At 48.7% G+C, this 20849-nt stretch overlaps 1 protein-coding gene across 1 annotated transcript; it reads right to left on the reverse strand.

Moving 5' to 3' along the window:
* Nucleotides 1-378: 378 nt before the first annotated feature.
* On the reverse strand, nucleotides 379-7358 carry PDRG1 (p53 and DNA damage regulated 1). Its single transcript, XM_006179236.3, has 5 exons — nucleotides 7173-7358; nucleotides 5501-5576; nucleotides 4601-4675; nucleotides 2643-2723; nucleotides 379-2030 (listed from the first exon to the last, which is right to left on the reverse strand). The coding sequence occupies exons 1-5, from the start codon at nucleotides 7257-7259 to the stop codon at nucleotides 1948-1950; spliced, it is 402 nt and encodes a 133-aa protein (XP_006179298.1). The 5' UTR covers nucleotides 7260-7358; the 3' UTR covers nucleotides 379-1947.
* Between the last annotated feature and the right edge of the window lie 13491 nt (nucleotides 7359-20849).

Genomic DNA, 20849 nt, shown 5'->3' on the forward strand with positions numbered 1-20849 from the left:
TTACCACTCTCCCTGCCTCAGGAGAGTTCTATTGGCTGCAAATAGCAGAATCTGACTGCATAAGGAAGGGTTGGGCTTTTGGAAGGAAAATACTGGCAAATCTAAGATGTGAATCCACCAGACTTGAGAAGGCCAGAAACTGGGCCATTCTGGGCCTCCTGCCTCCAGGGTGTGGGAACCTCCCTCCATCCCTGTGACTGGGGCAAGCCCAGACAGCCCCAGACATGGTTCCACATCACTAAGACAAAGAATCTGATTGGCTCTTTTTTAGGTCCAGCATCCACCCACCAGACAGGGAGGGGTAATGTTCAGACAGAGACACTCTAAGCCAGGCAGTCATACCAGACAGTATCTACCAAAGTGAATGCTACAACTCCCTACTTTTTTACATTTTTATTTTAAAATATGCAACATAACAGCAACATGTCCTTCCCTTCCCCTCTTGTGCTCCAACCACGGTTTCTACTTCGAGGGAATCATCTAATTGCACACAAATTATCAGCTTATTAGACACCTGTCCTTGCTTCCTCACATGTATCTGGGAGCTTGTTCTGAATCAGTGCTCAGAGCCTCCTTATTCTTCATACAGCTGTATAGTACTCCCCTATCTGGAGCTATCAATCCTTAGGCTAGTCTACTGTGGATAGAATTTAGTTTTTAATTCCACCTCCCTACTTCTTAGGGCCATCATAGGGAAAACCCAGCAAGCATTTTTACTAAAACAAACTCAAGAGGATGCAAAATTGTAGGTCTGGACCAAATTTGGCTTGTGTAAAGTTTGGCCAACACCCAAGTTTTTAAAAAATTTTTGAATTAGTCAGCAATATTTAAAAAACAGAAGGTTCAACTTAAAAATCAAAATTTCTAAATTCTCTTGAAGAAAACATAAGATCTGACCATGCCACCCTGTGTCCCAATAGAATGCTTGCCTGGAACTAAATGGAGTGCGCTCTCCATTTTGTCGTCATCTGTTACTGCCTCTCTAATCCTGACTCCGTTTCAAAGGGGAACCACCACTCCTTTGTAGATGGTATCCCAAAGGGAGTAGCATGCCCTCAGTTAAGAAACAAAAGAGGTAAAGACTAGAAACTATTATTCATTCATTTTGGTAACAATTATTCTGTGTTGCCCCAAGGCACATGGAAGACATCCTTTGCCCTCACAGCCCAGTCATGTTAGGGTCTTCAGACCCCGAAAGCAGACGGGAACTCTGAGCAGCGATGGCCCTGGCCCTGCTTCAGAGGTGGTGGAGGCACGTGCCGGACAAGCGCAGCACGGCGAGGGCAGCCCTCAGTCACCTCTGGTGCAGGAGTCTGCAAGGCCTTTTGACTAAAAAGCAGTTGCGGCGGGTTGATGAGCAGCACCTACCCTGCAATCCATCCTGGGACAAGCAGGAAAATGGGCCAGAATGGAGGCAGTGGGGGGGAATGGCATCTCTGCCCCACACGACTATGGTGAACCACAAACCAGTGAGCCTCCTGCTTTATTTCAGTTCCGTTACACATACTACTTGAAAATGTCGCTCCACTTCTAAGAGGAATGCTGGAATGAAGCTCCCACTCGTCCCCACTCCCTTCTCCCTGGCCTGGGGCCCATGTGAACAGCAGGCTATTGTTGAGAAGTGCCTACTGCAGTCATTCTCACACCCCTAAAGGCGCTGCCCCTCCTACCCTCTGGGGCTGCCAGGGCCCATCAATGGGTCTTGTGTCCATCCAGTCCCAGTGGTCAGGCCCAGGAGATAACTGGCAGGCTGAGGGGTCCCTCCTGCCATCAGAGTAGCCACACACTACAAAGAAGCTTCAAACAGGGGCTGTGGCCAGATTCCTCCCACCTGTCCCCTTGCAGGGAAGATCCTGTCCTTGTAGGTTTCAAGGCTGGAAAGTCCTGGGTCCTCCATGATCCCAGGAGGGATGTTGGTCTTAGGTGCCCCATCTTAGTTCTTGAGTTTTACCCTTTCAAGATGAGCTTGAGAGCTTTAAGCTCATCCTGGTTGAGGGGGTTCAGGTTAAAACCCTTCAGCTCCGGTTTGCCTATGGGGAGAACACAATTCATCAGCGAGTCAGGCCTGGAGCTGTCCAATCTACTGGCCCCTGGAGTCAGGCTTGGGAAAGGGGCTTACGCTGCATTCATGCTGCAAACCCCTGGTCTGACAGAGATGGGCCTTAAATTCTGCAATGCACTGAACAATGCACATTGATACCTGCTCCTGAGTCACCAAGAACCTGTAGAGTCATGACTGCTGCCCAGAAACCTCCAGATTTCTGCCAGACTGTGACCAATCTGGAGTGGCTAGCTTTATCTAGAAATTCAGCTCTAATCTGGACCACCTGACTGAGGCCTGAGCCCCCTCAGAGAGAGCTATCCCGGTCCCCACACCATGCCCTGGCACAAAATGTGAGATACTCCAGGCCATTACTGATGTCTGGAAAAGAACCTGTGAAAGGAGTAAGACCTCACAAACTTCCTATCCATTCCAGCTCTGAATGGCTCAAAACAACCCTGTCCACTACCCACAGCTACGGTACCATTCACCAGCTGTCCAGGCCACTGCCCACCTGGAGAGGCTTCCCACCCCTGCCTTCAAAGTCCACGCTGTCACCCATCCTGGTTTCCAGCCCTACCCACAGCCCTTGGGCCAATACCTTGGGCCTCAAAGAGGCGGCTGACCTTCACTTTAAGTTGTTTCCGGAGTCTCTCTATTTCTTTATCCAGATGCTCCTGATCTGAGAAAATGAGATGGGCAAATAGGGTAAGGTAAGGGCAAGGGGTCTCAGCACACAGGAAAAAAAAAGGGGGGGATTTCAGAGACTGAGGAAGAAACTAAAGGCTTGAGAAGGGACATGACCTGCCCCAACCACTGAGTGAGCCAGGAAAGGGCTGAGCGCACCAGTCCCCTGACCCACGGCTCACCAACCTGTCCTCATTGTGCAGAGTGGACGGGGAAGGCACCATCAGGATTTGAGGTCACCCCGAACAGTGAAATTATGGAAAATTCAAATGTAAAAACAAAAACAAGAACCTAGACCCAGCCTACCCGAAGATGGATGGAAAACAGGCAGCGGAGGCATTTAAAAAAACCCATATCCATCAAGGTAAGGGGTTTTTACAAAGGCAGGACTGTGGTAACTGACCTGAACAATCAATGTTCAGCCTAATGTTCATGCTTAACCTAATCCACGGCAGTGAAGAGGTTATCTTACTAAACGGGCTGCACCTGAAGGCAGACGTGCTGTGAGAAGTGTGACTGCCTAGTGCCACCCAACCAGCCCCACCTGCTCCGTTTTCAGCCACTCACAAGTGACATTCTAGTCAGCATGTCTTCCCCACAGACTTCACTCTTTCTGATGGGGAGAAGCCCTGATCAGCTGACCCTCTAGCCTGGGCAGTAGTTCTGGTTCTCTTTTTAAATGAGTAACCATGCTCACACAAGCTTGTTGAGCTTGCGTCCATCTCTGAGAACCACAGATGATGATGTCCCAGAACCCCTCGAGGTCAGTGACTACATTTGTGGGCCAAGAGAGTGGAGGATCCGATCCTGAACCCAGGCAGGTGGTGCCCTCTAAAAGCTTAGTCCGGGCGGCTTTCAACCTCCACTCAAGTGCAGTGACAACTCTTAATTTTATATCCAAATATCAGTGTATGTTTTTCAGTGGTAGAGCCTGAAGCTTCTCCTCCAAGCTGATCCAGTTTCCTTTGCCAGAATTTTGATTTCAACAGGGAAAGAAACTCCCTGCTTTCAGGGACAAAAGCAAACTTGCTGGTCCTCTTGGCCCACACATTTTCAGGGGTGGGGAAGAAAAAACACGTGTAACCTGCCCCTCTCCCAGCCAAGGGCTCACGTGCAGCCTGACTTTTTGCCTTTATGATGCTTCTCCAAAGAGCCTCCAGGACTGTGGTTGTGAGATGTAACACGCTGTTGCATACCCAGGCTGTGGCAGACCCTACAGGCTCACTCTCCCCGAACCTCCATTTTCAACTCAGTCACTGTTGCAAGGGATGTGAAAAATAAAAGCTCACTCTGCCAGGCTCCCTGGCAGATACAGGTGGCCATGTGCCACAGTTCTGGCCAATGATGTACCAGCAGAAGTCCTGAGGAGGATGGTTTTATTTTCTACGACAGAAGGCAAGGCCGCATATGAGAAAGCCCTCTGCCTTTGCTCCAGCCTAGCACTCGGACACAAGGCCTGCAATGATGGCACAGTCACCATGAGACTATGCTAGAGTGACACTGCTGAGCAGCTGTGCCAGTCCTGGAAAGCCCATCTCTGGATAACTTCTACATGAGAAAAATAGACCTCTTATTTCCTTAAGTCTCCATTTGTTGGATTTCTGTTATCTGCAGTCCAACTTTTCCTCATGGATAAACAAGCACTGCGCTAGACACGCATACTGTTTTATCGCAACTTCACAACAACCGTGCTATGTAGATGTGTCCCCTTTTTAAAGATGAGGAGATAACTCCCAGGAGCAGAGCAAGGACTGAAATGCACACAGCTGCCTCTCATCAAGCTGCCTAAAGCCAGACTCTTGCTTCTTGGTTGAGACAAAGGGGAGGGGGCAGAGGGGTGGATGTCCCTGACCCATCCCCAGGAGGCCTTACCTTTCTCAATCATTTCCTTCGTCTCAGGGTGAGGCATCCTGATAAACATGTTTCCGAAGCAAACCATCACATCTTCTGAAATGGCAAATAGTCATTTCTTCAACAAATATTTTTAAGCACCTACTATCTGCCAGGCATCATTTAAGATGCTGAGAACGCAGGAGAACAAGATAAAGTTTCTGCCCTCATAGCTTATGTTATACTGGAGAAGAGGGAATAAACAAAAAAAGATAATAGCAAAGATCAGTAATGCGCTGGGGTGTTAGGAACAGCAAGCAGACCAGCGAGGGTGGACTCAATGAGTGAGGGGGAGAGTGGAGGAGACGATGTTGAGAGTTCAAGGGGGTCTGGATTACAGGGGGTCTTGCAGGACTCTGGATTTTACTCTGGTGAGAGAAGCAACTGAAAGATTCTAGGCGTTCCAGTCACTTTAAGCCCTTGGCCCCCAAGGCCCTTCATTATGGCCTGGCCTCTGCCCATCTCTACAGCCTCATCACATGCCCCTCCTCTGCAGCTTACTCTGTCACAACAATTTGGCCTCATCTAAAGAGACACCATCCCCTCCTCCAACACTTACCCCATGTCCTCTATCACCTTTCTCACAATCTTCAATTCTGTATTTATGCTGTTTTACTCATTCACACAAGGACAGGAACTGCACTGTTTTTACATCCCCTAATATTTTCCCAGTGCCATTTTCGATTAGCCAGCAGCTCACAACTTGTCACTGAGATGAGCAGCTGAAACTGTGAGCCACCATCCATGTCAGATGTTCAACACTGCCTCCCCCATCTCCACGGGCTGTGGTCTCCTGCCTGGTCTCCATCAGGAATAAGTGGAAGGCCTTAGAAGGAAAACTGAGCAGGCCTCCTGGGCTGCAGCGAGGAAGTCTTGGCTTACCAGAGAGGCTGAGATCCTTCTGCAGGGCCCTCAGGCCCTCCCGGTTCCGATTCCTTTTGGTATCCAGGTCCACAATCTGAAAAGCACAGGGGCAGGAGGGAACTCAGCTACCTCTGTCAGCCTGTACTACCAACAGACCGGGGCTGTTAAAACCTAACAGACAACAAAGCATTGTCCCTAGGTCAATTCCAACATCCTGCCTGAAATGGACTGATACATGAAGGTATTTCTTCCCCTACTCAGCTTCCAGGTCCTTAAAGATAATGCTTTGTGCAGATGTCTCCCCCCCAGAGAAGGTGCTAGGGAAATGTTTAATGACTAAAGAGGTAATTTTCTTTATCATCCACTGGAACACTAGTTCTCGAGCTTTAGGGCATTTCAGAATCACCAGGGGACTGGAAACCACTCCCTGGACAAGCTTCTCCAGCTGATTGGGACCTAGTATCATGAGAAAACCAACACAATTAGATTGGAATAGCAGGGGTGAGGCACTGAGATGATAATAAGAACACAAAAGCTACTAAGGAAGTGAGGAGGCAATACAGCACACTGTGTGCTGGCTCTGGAGCCCAATACCCAGGTTTGAATTCTACTGCCTGTTGTGTGCTGTGTAATTTCACCTCTCTGAAAAACGAGATATGAACAATACCTACCTCATAGGTTATTAACCCAGGAATTAAATGAGTTAGCACAGTACCCGATGCCCAGTAAGTACTCAACAAATTTTAACTGCTATTATTTTTATTGCCCAGCACACTCTGATGCAGTGTTTAATAGGCTCTTCCTCAAGTTTTCCTCTTCTCACTAAATACCCCACCAACCAACCATCCAATCACTTCAACTGGAGATAAGGAATCATGAATTATTCTTGATTCCTCCTACTCCCTCATCCCTATATATAACCATAATCACGGCCTACTAGGTCCATCTCCAAAATATATTTCTGGCCCATCACCACCACCCTGGTCCAAATCCATCCCTCTCCTGGACCATCGCAATGGTCCCTCACCAGGCCCCTGCCCCCCTTATATTCTGTGCTCTACAGAGCTGCCAGAGAGATCCTTTAAAACCTTAAATCCATTACAATATCTCCCCCCACCCCAAGAACTCCCTTCAAGCCCTTGGCATTTCCATTCGAACCAGGCCCAGACTCCTTGTGCGAGTCTACAAGGCCTTCCACGGCCAGGGCCGCACGCTCCTCCCACTCCTGCGCGACCACGAGACCACTCAAGTCTCTGTTCTGCTCCTCTTCTCCACTCAGGTCCTTGAACCGGGCGGTGCAATCTAGGTCAGTGAGGGGGCCCATGAAGAGCATTTTGAAAAAGGGGTTCGAGTCAACCAAACTCCCCAAGAGGTTATAACGGGCAGGAATCCGGAGGGCACAGCAAGGGGTAGAGAAAGGGCGGCGACAGAGGGAACGCATGGCACAGAGAAGCGCTCACTCAATACGTGCGGAATAAAGGAGCGAGGCGTGGCGCTGCGCCACGCACCTGACCCACATAATCTCACAGCCGCCGAGGCTGTCGTCACAGCCATTGGTCCACAAGCCTAGGTCAACTCACCGCGAGCCCGTGCTGGAGCCAGATTCCGGACCTCGCGCGCTTCCCTAGGCTCTCGCCTCCAGGCCCCAACCGCCAAACCCGGGCCCCAGCGCCGCGGACGGGTCTCCTACCTGCCGCTTGTCTGCCAGCACCTCCTCGGCGAGCTCCTCCACCTCCACCAGGTACTGCAGCACCCGCTCCGCCTCGGGCGACAGCATGTTGCCCACCAGCTCCGACTCCGTGGGGCCGCGACCCGTATCAGGCTCCGCTCCGGTCTCGCCGCAGCTCTGCCTGCGCCCGCGTCGCTCTGACAGGGCTTCCGGCGCGCATGCGCAATTAAAAGAAGAACGGTGGCGCGCAGGGTCCAATTCACGCACGTAAGCCGGACGCGACAGGTGGAGCCTAGCCTCGGAGGCGGGTCTAGCCTTGGGGCGGAGCTGGAGCGCCCTCTGCAGGCCCAGATAGCACAGTCGGCTGTGCTGCCTCTTAACCTCTTCCTTCCCTTAATGTAGTTCTTGAGCACCCACTTTGTGCCAAGCAGTTTTAGATGCTGAGGATGCAACAGTGAACAAAAGTCCCTACCTTCAAGCAATTTCATCCTAGTGGAAAACACCAACAATTAATGAGAAAACAAAGAATTATATACTACGGCAGGCGGTGATAGGGCTTTGGAGAAATCAAATCATACTTCCCCTGCAACACCCAAGAAGCCTATGTGTGATTTACAGTGACCTCTGACACCTTCAGTTTCTGATTAATAAAATCAGAATGAATGAAGATTCCCCCATTGTCTCTCAGGATTGGAAGGAGGCAGGAATCTTTTAAAAATCAGTTTGACCCCCACTTTTGAGCCCCTGTGTTGGGCCCAATGTCCAGAATAGCTGACCTAGACCCAAGAAAGGGCCTGGAAATCATGGGCAGTGAGCAATGAAGAAAAGAAGTTCTGTACGTGCTGGGAAGTGAAACGGTGTGGGCTAGAGGACCTGGGAGGACCTCCATCTGGACAGTGGCTGCCCTTCAGACCTAGAGGGTTCCCTGGAGATCTGCGTGCCCAAACCCCTCGTGGTACAGCTGGAAAAACCAAGGTTCAGAGAGTGGCGAGGACTTGAAAAAGTCAGCAGCAGACCCAGTACTAGCGCTCTGACCTCCTGTCTCCCTGAGTACAGCTTTTATTTCTCTCCTTTTGGCCACTGTAACCAAGCCCTTTCACATCCCTTGCCTTGCTTGAATTTCACAACAAGCTTTGCATAGATGTGTTATTACTGTCCATTTCACAGCTGCACACTGAGGCCGGGAGAAGGGCAATGCCTTGTCACCCAGCAATTCAGGAGCAAACATGGGTCAAGGAGTGCTCTGGCTTCCAGACCACAGCTGTCTCTGGACCCTGAAAAAATACCCTCTCCCAAATTTTAGCTCCAGAAGTCCCAGGAGCACCCTGTCTTTGTCTGGCCTTTGGCTTCCTTCAACTGCCAGCAGCAGAGCTAATTTTCCCTGCAGCCACCTGGCATGGGGAAAGGAGATTCATTAAGGATTCCTCATTGAGGGTGAATTTGTCGCCAAACCCAGGATATTTTGTGTAAACACCTTCTGGTTCAGAAATGCAGACACAGGCCCTGTGAAGTAAGGAGGAACATTTCCCAGAGGAGAAACAGGGCTCACCAGGCATCCCTGGGACCTGGACCCCAGGACTGAGTCTCCTCCACCTTGGGGCCCAAAGAGGGCTGGACCAGGCTGACCCTTGACCCCTGCCAGATGGGCTTGGATGGGGAAGGGTTGAGGAAGTCTCCCAAATTGGCAGCTTCTTGACTGTGACTTTCCCTTAGAGGGTATCCCTGGCCACCAGCCATGTTGGGGAGGGGAGTTATATCTAAGACTTTGACACAGTCAGACCTGGAAGGACTCCTGTTTCAGAACCATCTATTTCATAAATATTTATTGACCACCCTGGCTCTGTTATAGAGATTCTACCATGAGCAAGACCTGGTCCTTGCCCTCAGAATGCTTTCTGTCTGGTGGGAGAGAGACAATAAACACATGAACACACAAAATACATCCTATGTCTGGTGGCGGGTGATAAGTGCTGTGGAGAACAAGGTGGAGAGGGAATGAGCGAGGGGCTATTTGAGATAAGGTGCTGAGGGAGGGCTTCCCTGAATAGGGGGCATTTGTGCTGAGACATGGAGGAGGTAAGCGGGTGAGCTACGTGGATATCTGGGGCAAGAGCATTCCAGGTAGAGGGAACAGCAAATGAGAAGGCTCTGTGATGAGCCTTCATGTGGCAAGTTGGAAGGCCAGCAAGGCCAGGGTAGGTGGAACAGAAAAAGCAAGGGGGAGAAAGTAGGAAATGAGGTCAGAAAGGGGAAGGAGGCATTGAGCATGTGGGGCTATAGAAGGGGACATAGGTGCCCCGCCCACATCGGCAAGGCTGTTCATGCAGGTGGCCTACAGAGACTATGATACTTGCCTGTGGCTTCCTGCTTCTCTCTGCTCATGGACGCAGGTGCAGTGGGGAATGTGGGTGAGTTAAGGCCCACAGGAGTGATCCTCAACCAAGAAGAGGGAGGAGCTAGTGGCTGCCTACCCTAGCTTCTTTGCTCCTTTGGGAGACCCACGAGGATGCTGCTATAATTGTCCAGGTAGGAGAGGCTGTTTGCTGGACAGAGGGTAGCAGTGGAGACGGTGAGCACTGGTGAGACTCTCAGGGCCTTTGCACACACTCCTCCATCAACCGGGATTCATTTCCTTGCACACCTTTGTGCCTATGTAACTACACATATCCCCCACTTATCAGCTTGGTGTCTCTTCCTTCCAAAGGTCCAGAGTCCTCTCTGGACCCCAACAGCTTCCTGGGCTACCCCCATCTCTGCAGTTAGCACACCATCTTTTTTCTCTTATCATCTCCCTCTCAAATCGAGAGCTTCTCAGGGCAGGGACCTTGTCTGTCTTGTTGCCTGCTGTGTCTCCAGAACCTATGGTGGTGCCTGGCATACAGTAGGTGCTCAGTCAATGTTTATGGAATGAAGGAGTGGACTCAACAGGAAGTAGAACTTTCTAAAACCCAAAATATCCAAAGGTTAACAGAGTGAACTCCAGGATAACTAGCTCCCCATCCCAGAAGGTGCATAAGGCTGGACTGCCACGTGGTCAGGACATTGCAGAGCCTGAATCCCTTCGCAGCCCAGGTGGGGGTGATCCCTAAGTTTTTCCTAACCAGAAAAGCTACCTGGCCACACTGGGGTATGCCCCCATCTTCAGCCACCCCGAGGCCAAAAGGGATGAGTCTGCTGGGGCTTTGGTGTTTGGGGACTGGAGACCACAAGATCGACCCTACACCCCTTTGCCTTGCACCCCCTTTTACAGGTGCTGTGCATCCCCCTTGGGTAAGCGTTCAGTAACCAGCAGCCAGCCACTTCTGTCTTTAAGGAGCACTGCTCTCAGGCTGCTGGAACCTCCTGGGGGAACTTACCCTCCCTTCTGGGCTGTAGCTTATCATTTGAGACATATGAAAACCCACCTTCCTTGCCTGGGATGCTGGCAGGGATGTGGCGGGATAACTCTGAGGTATAACTTATGCTCCAGAGCTCCCCAGTGGGATCAGGCTGAAGCAGCCATGCATGTGACATCCACAAGACCTGCTTGGCTTCCTCTTCTTCTCTGTCCTGCTTCCCCCACTCCTTTATGGTCAGAATCCTCCAATGCTCCCATCTCACTCAGTAAAAGCCAAACTCCTCACTAAGACCCTACATGACCTGCCCTACCTCTCTGAGAATCTCCCACCTCTCTCCCCACCTCCTTGCTGCTCCTCAAACCAGCCAGGCGCAGTCCCACCTCAGGGCCTTTGCACTGGCTCCTCCCTCTGTCCACACTTTCCCTTGCTGTCTTCACATCTCACTCCCTCGGGTCCCAAAAGACTTTACTTAAATTTCACCTTCTCAATGAGGCCTACCCTGACCATTCTATTTAAAAATGCAACCCCCGCCCCTCCTAGTACTCTGATCAATGTCCTCTGCTCTACTTTTTTTCATAGCATTTGTCACTTTCCAGCATGCTATATAATTTACTTACTTATATTTATTGTTAATTTCCCTCTGTTAGAAAGGAAGTTCCATGGGGACAGAAATCTTTGTCTCATTTGTTACTGATGTACCTCAAGTACCTAGAGCAGATCCTGGTCCATAGTAGGTGCTCAAGAAACATTTTTGAATGGATGAATGATGAAAAGAGAACGCTAACCAAAAAAGATTCTCTCTGAGGCTCGGCTTTTAACCCTTATGCTGGAGGTGGGAGGTGGGAGGTCGGAGAGGCAAATCAGGCCAGGACTTGTCATTAAGGTAAGGGGGTTAGATTTTGTTCTCAGATCTGTGTGAAGCTGCTGGAGGGTTTTGAGTAAGGACGGGATGTGATTGGGTTTGCTTTGTGAAACTCCTCTGGCTGTCGGGGTAGGACAGACTAAAAGGGGCAAATATGGTGCAGTTCTGTGTGTGTGTGGGGGGTGGTGGTGGGACAGTGATGATGGGGGCTTGGAGAAGTGACAGGGCTGTGACTACACTGGGGTTGGGAGCAGTGGGAAGCTGGCTCAATATCCCAAGTTTCCAGGCAGCCTGTGTGGCTGCCCCACGGGCTCTGGCCTGTGAGTAGTCCGGGCCAGTCCTCCCAGCTGCTGACAATGTGCCCCTGTCCCACAGATGGACTGTTTGCTCTCCTGGGTGGTCCCCAGCTCCTCCCTCCACTGCCTTTGAGCCTTGTGGGCTTGGCAGGTGGAGGGGAGGCCTCCCCTCCCTCTTCCCCCTGACCCAGAGAATAATCCCTTATATTCTCCTCAAGCCCTCACTTCATCCTCCCACATCCCCGGGTAATGAAGAAATCTGATTCCCATTGGGCAGATGAGGACATAGAGGCCCGGAAAGGGGATGGGACCCTCCCAAGGTCACGCAGCCAGATGGGGACGCCAGGTGGCGACCTGTGTCCCAACTCCCTATGCCTTGAGCTCATCAGGCAACAGATGGTCCTAAGGCTTGAACTGAAAAATCTTCAGTGACCTCAAAGAGAATACAAGCCCAGAACATTCCAGGCCTCCCTGAGCTGGTCTTTACTACCACCTCTAATACTAAATCCATTCATTCAAAATTCCATGAATAGATTCTTCTTATTGAAAATGAAAACATTACAGAGAAGATTAAAGTTCTGTTTTGACAACTCTTTCCTATCTCAGTTCCCTCTAGAATCCCAGTTTGGGTGTGTCTTTTCAGAACTGCGATGTTCCTTTAAAGGCATAGTTAGGAACCCAGAGAACACATGTAGGACTATCACGTGCATGGCAGGGTAGGAAGGTGGCATGCAGGGTGCTGTGTGAGTGATCACACGAATGATCACTCTGCAGCCTGTTTGCTCTTGGACATATTTGCTGGGTATATTTAGATCTCTCTCTTATTCCCTGATGGCTGCAAAGTAGTCTATAGTGTATAAGCACCAGAGTTCATTTATCTAGTTTTCCAAATTAAATTTTACACTGATTTTTCCTGCACTAAAGTGCAGATGATTGAATTAATCCCACCCCTCAGTTCTTAGCACGTGGTCATGAGTTAGTCTTCAAAGACCCTCTCTTGCCTTTGCTATTTCCTCCTTTTCCCCGCACCCCTACTCAATTCTGACCTCACCGAATCTCAACTGTGTTTGATACATGTCCTTAAATATTTGTGATTTCTTGAAAAATGCATAGTAGTTGTGTTATATGTTGATGTATTTTTAAAATTCTTACTAAGGTATAACACACACAGGAGTGCACAAATCAGAAATATACAGTTTGTGAACATTCAAAAACTGAACACACTCATGTAACCGGTACTCAGATTGAGCAAAAGAATGTCCGCAGCCCCCTTCCCAGGAGACCCCGTCCGAGCCCTGCAACCACAACTGCAAGGTGACCACCACACTGACTTCTAACACCGTATGTTGGTTTTGCTTGTTTTTGAATTGTATACAAATAGAATTACACAATGTGTGCTCTTTTGTGGTTGACTTCTTTCACTCCACACTTTGTTCATGAGCTTTATTTCTGTTGTTGTGTGTAGTTATAGACTGCTTACTCTCAATGCTGTAGAGTTTCCCATTGGAGGACTACAGGGCAATTAAACCATTCTGATGTTGGCAGACATGTGGTGGTTTCCAGCTTGGGGCTGTTGCAAAGAGTGCGTACGTGAACAGTCACGTGTACGTCTTTGACTACATACACGTATGTCTCATTTCTGTTGTGTGTACACCTAAGAGTGGGATTGCTGGGTATGCTAAGTTTTAGTAGATACTGATAAACTGGGTATGTATTTTTAATCCATATACATATTATTGTGCTGTAAGTCGTGTTCATTTCCCACTGTTTTTTTCTCTTTCTCTCTCTCATCTAGATGTTTCTTGGGTCTATTCATGTCCTCTCTGTACTTCTACTTCTTTGCTCCTGGAAGTTCCAGGGAACTCAGAACTGCTTCCACCACATTTCAAGTGTCCTCTCCCTTGGCTGCAGGTGCTTGAGTTCCCTTTTTCTCCGCACTGACACACACGGCCACACTGAACATCCTAATGTGCTGTTGTTGACTTGGGGGCATCCACACACTTCTTTTTCCTAAATACCGCCACATTCCTCGGCATAATGGCTGTGCTCATTTACCCTCATTTACCAGTGATGCACATCCTCCCCAACATTAGGTATTATCCACCTTTCTAAAGCTTGCTACTGTGGTGGTTGTGAGTATCACAGTCACTGACCCATTCTTTTATGAATGGACACTTAGTTGTTTTCCATCTTTGGGGAGTATAAGTCCTGCAGTGATCCTTCAGGGACATGCTTCTGGGTACTTGTCTGCAGGGTCAACTTCTTCTCTGCCTCATCTCACCCCACTCTCTTGAACCCTAGTTCCCAATCACCCCTGGCTTGCCCACCTCTCTGCCTTTGCTCAAATTGCACCCTCTGCCTGGAATAGCCTTTGCTCTCCTTCTTCACTTATTGAGGCTTACTCTTCCCTTAAAGGTCCTCCTCCTGGAAGACCCCACCTCGTTCCCAACCTGATCCTCCAGGAGGGTGGCTCTCCCTCAGGCCTTCCAGAAGGATTCTGGTCCTCTTCTTCTGGCATCAATCACTTTCTTGTTTTGGACTAAGCCTATTTTTGCCCTGGTTTTGGCTTTCTCACTGGCCTGGGAGCACCAGTGAGGCTAGGGGCTCTGTGAGCTTCCCCTTGGGTGCCCAAGGCCCTCAGAGGATGCCTCAGGAGAGGTCTGCTGAATGACTGAGTGAGGCCACAACCTAATCATGCCTTGGAGGGAATTAAGGGTCCAGTCTCTCCTTCTCTCCCTCTCTCTCTCTCTCTCCCTTTCCTTCTTTACCAGCCAGAAACTTTCATGCTCTTTCCACTGAAAAAGAGTGGAACATGGAGTCAAGACTTCCCTTGTCTTGGGTGGGGATGCGTGGCTCAACCTCTCTGTAAAATGGGTGCTGGCACTCACTCATTCACTCAAGGCCATGGTTACTGGGTGCCTACACTGTGCCAGGCCCTGGGGACCCAGTGGTAAACAGGACAGGTCTAATCCTGAGTCTCATGGGCTTTTGGTCACAAGGATAAGATTGACACTCATGTGGCTACCATTCCTAATTGTCATAAGGCTCAAATAAAAAGCTCAGAGTCCAGTAAAATAGTACATAGGGGGGTGTCCCAGCCTAAATCAGGGCCTAGAAGTAGAGGAAGCTATCTTAAGAAAGTGCCATTTGACCTGAGACCTAGGACAGGTAGAAATAAACTAAGCAGATGGAGAGGTTATGGGTGGGGATGGGGTAAAGAAATTGTTTCAGACAGGGGAAACAGCAAATGCAAAGGCACTGTGGCAGGAGGGAAACTGGAGGAGGAAGTGTGGCTGGATCCCAAGGAGAAGGGGAGAAAGGGGTGGGAGATGAAGCTGAATAGGTAGACAGGAGCTAGGTCATGGAGGGCCTGGTGGGCAAAGCAAAGCTGGAAAGTGGATTCGTTCATGTAATAAATAATTATTAGGCATCTTCCATTAGCCAGGGCTTTGCTATAGCAGCAAAAAAGGCAAACAAGTCCTTGCTCCCACAGAGCTCACAGTCTGTGGGCAGATAATAACATCAAGCAGGGGAGGGATGTTAACCTTCCTAGAGGCCCTACTATGTGCCAAGAACTGTGCTGAGAACTTTCCATGCACTGTCTCATTTGATCCTCACCATCATACTGTGAAGTAGGATACTCATTTTACTGAAGAAGAAACAGGCTTAGCAAGGTTGAACAATTTACCAATCTACTAGGAGTCTTGAGAGCTTATTGCATTTTAAAAGGCCCTTTCTGCACACTTCTATTCAATACTGGTATGTGTGGGATAAATTGATATAGTCCCTATAGAGGGAATCTATCAAAATTATAAACACATAATGCCATTCGATCAGTAAGTCCATGTATTCTACAGATATCCCAAATGGTGTGTCCACAAAGCCATTCACTGAAGTATTATTGCGACAGGCTGGAGACAACCTAATTGCCCACCATTTAGGGGATTGGTGAAGTAGATTATGGAACATCTATACAATGGAATGCTGTGATGCCACGAAAAATGACAGGAGTGCTCTCTACGCACTGATATAAACCAATCTCCAAAAATGCTATTATGTGAAAAAAGGCAAAGTACAAAACTGTGTGTAATTAAGCAATGATTTGTTTCCAAATGGTGTAGGACAGATAAGCAGAGTATGGGGGCAAGAAATAAGGAAAGAAAGAGAGAGAGAGAAAGAAAGGGAGGAAGGGAGGAAGAAAGAAAGGAGAAACTTTACTATCGGGTGCCTCTGGGAAGGAGAACCTTGGAGGACAAGATAGGAGAGACAAATGTGTTCCTTTTGTACCTTTGAATTTTGAATACTGTGAGTGTGTTAACTACTAAATAAATAAATAAGCACAATTATGTTTTTTAAAGGACTTTCAGATTCCATAGGGGAGAAAGTGACATTGGAACAGAGAAGACATCTCAAAATTATTGAATTGGAGGTGTTTTAGTGACTCCCTTGTTTTATAAAGGAGGAAACTGAGAACCAGAGAGGTGAGGTGACTCACTCAAGGTCACCTAAGCAAGTAATGACAGAATCAGGACTGGCTGTCACCTGAATTGTAGACTCTGTCCTTTCATGTCACAGCTGTTTCAGGATCACTAAGCATCTATGTGCCAAACTCCGATAAGGGCTGAGGACACAATGGTGAAGACTCTAGGCATGATTGCTGCCTTCACAGATCTTATACTATAGACCAGAAACAAGTAAACATGTGTTATAACATCATGCAGTGATAAACGCTGTGGGTGAAAAATAAGGCAGGGGAAGGGACAGGGTGTCATGGGAAATGATCAGGAAAATCCCTCTGAAGGGGCAACATTTTGGAGAAGAGAGCGATGGAGGCTTGTGAACCCCTGGGGGAGCAGCAGGAACAGAAGCCGTGTGGGAGGGAGAAGGTTGGCATGTAAAGGAATAGCAGGGATTGTGGCTGGAACAGAACAAGTGAGGGGAAGACAAAAGGAGGTGAGGTTGAAGAGGAAAGCAGAAGAGATCGTGTGCAGGGCTGAAGACTTGGGCTCAAATTGAGGTAGGAAGTAGGAAGTAGTCAGAAGGTTCTAAGCAGACATGGGATCTGATCAGATTTCTCTTTTAAAAAGGCCCCTCTGGATGGTGGTGGAGATTGAACAATAGGAGGGGAAAGAAGGGCTGCGGGGAGCCCAACGAAGAGGCTGGTGCCATCCACTTGTCCAGTAGAGAGGTGACGAGGCTGTGGCCTGGGCCGGGGTGATGGGGAGCAGAGATTGGTCTCCCCATCTGTGCAACCAGGGGCTTGGATGAAATGGTCTCTTAGGGCTCTTCCCACTCTGGCATTTTGTAATTTTGTTGAATTACCTCAGCACACACCAATCAGGTGCAGTTAAGCCCCTATTTTCCTCTTCTCACAATCTTAGATTCTGAGCCTGGACAGAACCCAGTGATCTGAGGCTCAGAGCGGAGACTCCTGCCCACCCCCATTCCTGGCAGCCCCACTCCTGTCCCCACCTCTCAGGGACAGATGGGTGGGCAGCAGGAGGCAGCTGGGCCTCGATGCCTGCAAGGCCCCAGGGGAGGGATTTATCTGTGCGTTCATAACCCCTCTCTGCCTTCCAGATCTTGAGTTAAAAGCCCCAAATGTCACAGCCCCAAGGGGCAGGGGTTGGAGGGTACCAGGAGACGGGCAGGACAAGACGATTTTCTGTCCACAGCTGCCCACATGGGGGTGGAGATCCTGGGTGCTGAGAACTCCAGCCCAGGGAGCAGGAAGCCATTAGAGCTGAGACTGAAAAGGAGTGGCTCTCAGGCAGCATCTGACCCACTGACCTATTTACTGGGCCCGAAAAGTGTCTGAGAAAAAATGGAGCCAATGTTTAGGAATCAAGAGATTTTACAATAAAGATCCGGATTCCTGGCTTCTCTGGAATAATTGGAAAACCTGACCGTACTGACATCCTATTCCCATATGACAACACTCAGCAGTAGCTGAGTAGCAGCTGGCCCCATTATTATTTCATTTTATTAATAGGTAAATCCATTCACATGATTCAAAAAAATTATAAACAGGCATATAATAAAGTTTCCCTCCCATTTGCCTTTTCCTTCTGCCCAGTGCCCCCCAGTAACCTCATTTCCCTTTGTAGACATCCAAAGTTTCTTTATGCATATACAAACAAATACAAATAGTGGTTCTTAGTCCTACTTTTCACCCAGCCTTCCCCTGTTCAGTCCCTTGCTTTTCCCTAAGGACATCTCTCTGTGTAAAGAGATAGAGTGCTTCGTCACCTCCTTTACTGCTACATGCCATTCCATTGTCAGGAAGTCCATGATTTATTTAGCCAGTCCCCTACTAAAGGGCATACGGGTTGTTTCCAATTTTTCTTGATATAAACAATGCTGTGTCAATTATCTTGTGCAGAGTTTGCACTGGAACCAAAGGAATATTATTAGAAACTGGTCCAAGCAGAGGGTGCAGTAGGTATGGACTGAGCTCTTGGCTAATTGAGGAAATGTGATGAAGGCTGTTCCTAAGAGTGATTCCCGACAATGCCCAGAGACCATGCCCTTGTGGACTAAGAGCTCCCAGATTTTCTGCTTGCTATATATACTTCTCTCTGGGCTTCAGTGTCCCTGTCTATAAAATGAGAGAAGTGCTCAGGGAACTGGATGAGGTCTCAAAGGACCTACCCACTTCTGACCAGCTGTAGTCCACCTTCAGCTTCCACACCAGCCAGACCCAGAATCCTCTTAGCCCTTGAATGAGCCTGGCTCAGTCCCATTGCAGAGACTTTGCCCAAGCTGTTCTGTCCCCAACCTCAGTGGAACACCATCCCCTGTACTTCCTTACTGGTGTTAGTCTGAATTCCTGATCTCTGATATCAGGCCACTCAGAATACACCAGTCCAAACTCACTGAGGGCAGAGTCCTCTCTATAGTACCACTGACAGGTGGGTCACTCCCCCTGACCCACACTTTATGCACCCCATCAGATCCCTACTCTGTCTCACTCCTCCAGTTGCCTGAACTAGAGTTCTTGAATGAGAACTCTGCTACTTTCTAACTAATGGTCCTGAGTAAGTGACAGCACCTCCCTGAGTCCCAGTTTTCTCACTCCCAAAAATGGCTGGTTTCAGGATAACATATGGTAATATTAGTACATTTCTTAGCACAACTCCTAACACATAGAAGGGCTGGATATATACAGAAGTCACTGCCCTTGTCTGAATTAGTTACTTTGTTTACAAAATGGGGAGAATAGCAGAATCTATTTCACAGGACTGATCACTTGCTCATTCATTCATTCATTCATTCATTCATTCATTCATTCAATGATTTGTATAGAATGCCTATTGAGTGCCAGGCATAGAACTGGGCACTGGACAATTTCTTAGGGAAGAAAATAGATGAACTGTCCCAACTCTCATGGAGCTCCCAGGCAATTCCAAACAGGCAAACATAAAAAGATAAATTGCCAGTGTACTGATGCTAAGAAGGAAAAGACTAAAGTGTCATGGAAACTCATAATGGGAGAGTCAGGGAGACTTCTCTGAGGGATAAGGAGCAAGGCACAGATGGGAGATCTGGGAGGGCTTCCTGAAGGAGGCATCACCCCAGCTAATAATCAGCATTAATTATCTTTATCACAACCCTAGGAGAAAGGCACTGGTTACCACCCAACCCCCATCATTTTACTTTCTTTTCTGAAGTTAAGAGAAATTGAGTGACTTGCCCAAGGTCATGGAGCTAGGAAGGAACGAGTAGGTTTTGAAGCCAGGTTTCCTGGCTCTAAAGTCTGAGACATAACAGGGTGTCTTCTACTGCCTGTTTGAATAGACTGATCCTGGGATGTGATGAGGCATGGAAGGTAGAAGGGCTACTTCCACTGGGTGGGGCCCAGAGGAGAGACTCTAACTCTGGCCCCATCCAGACACATGCAGAACTGGCCCAGGGCCATAAGAGGATCTGGGGTCAGATCTTCCCTCTGTCCAGGGCTCTGTGCACTCCATGAGTCTCCCTGCCTAGGGTTGTAGGGGAGAAAGGAAAGGAAGAGACTGCTCCTGCCTAAATTACTTTGGGATTTGGACTCCCTTCCAACCCAGCCCACAAAAACTCCCACCAGTCTACACATGCCAGTGAATAAAGACTGTCAGCTTTGAATCCAGCCTGGAAAATTCCCTTAAAATTATTTAACTCTTCCTCCTCCATTTTCAGCCTTAAATCACAGCTGGCACTCCAACCTCCTGAGCATTGCTGGGACCAAAATAGTCCCTGGACACGAAAGAGATGCTGGGCTGCAGGACTGCAAATGGCTCCTCCTTCCTGACCCCAGGCCACAGTCTCCCTCTGTTGCTACTCTGAGATAGAGTGATCCTCAATCCTCTCCTCCTTCCCTCTTCTTTTCTCCCCTTCTCCCCTCTCTCATCCTCCCCTTGGAAGGTAGAAAAGATTATTCTGGAGCCAGATGATGGATTTGAATTTGACTGTACCACTTACAACTGTGTAATTCTAAACAAATTAACTTCTCTATGATTCAGCTTCTTCATCTGTAAAATGGGAGGAAAATGTAAACTATCTCACAAATTCGGAGGAAAAAATGAGTTAGTAAATGTACCGTGCTTAGAAAGGTCCTGAGCAAAGAGAAACTGCTACATGAGCGTTTGTATAATAAATGCCCTAATACATCCAATCTGAGCAAAGGAGGAATGGGTAAGGTGGGGTGGTGAACAGGGGATATCTGGGATGCATGAGGGACCCTACCCTTCTTCTGGATTACTGCTTTCTCTCTCTGGTCTGTCCACCCTTCGGCTGCTTCCCTGCAAGCACATCTCTCCTCTGGCTGCAGGGTCTTCTTTCCAAATCCTGATTACTCCCCTGCTCAAATTCTGCAATGGTTCCCCAGTGCTTCCTAGATAAAGCACATCTTTTGGTCCTTTACGATCTCATTCCTCGGAACTCTCCAGCCCCATCTTTCCTAGATTTCCACTTCCCTGGATCTGTGATCCAGACTTCCTTGAAAACATGCCCTCCAGTCTTAGGCCTCCAACCCTTTGCACTTGCTCTTTCCTCCACCTGGTGTTTCCTCCCATCTCTCTCCCTCTGATGTTACCCCCTTCCTTGCCTCTATTCTGCTAGAGCTGTGGCCAGATGAAGGCAGTCTCTGAGGGAGGGAAAGGGGAGAGTGGGAGGAGACAGCTACTCTCAGAGAAGCCGTTTACTCAGCTTAAAAGCAATAAGAAGA

Source organism: Camelus ferus, chromosome 19, assembly GCF_009834535.1.
Source record: "Camelus ferus isolate YT-003-E chromosome 19, BCGSAC_Cfer_1.0, whole genome shotgun sequence".
NCBI lineage: Eukaryota > Metazoa > Chordata > Mammalia > Artiodactyla > Camelidae > Camelus > Camelus ferus.

Excerpts from the sequence above, each read along its gene's own strand:
- PDRG1 (XM_006179236.3), bottom strand. The coding sequence starts at position 7,259 with ATGCTGTCGCCCGAGGCGGAGCGGGTGCTGCAGTACCTGGTGGAGGTG. Across the intron at positions 5,577-7,172 it reads TGCTGGCAGACAAGCGGCAG|ATTGTGGACCTGGATACCAA; the intron begins GTAGGAGACCCG and ends TGTGCTTTTCAG. Across the intron at positions 2,724-4,600 it reads GAAGGAAATGATTGAGAAAG|ATCAGGAGCATCTGGATAAA; the intron begins GTAAGGCCTCCT and ends TCATTTTCTCAG.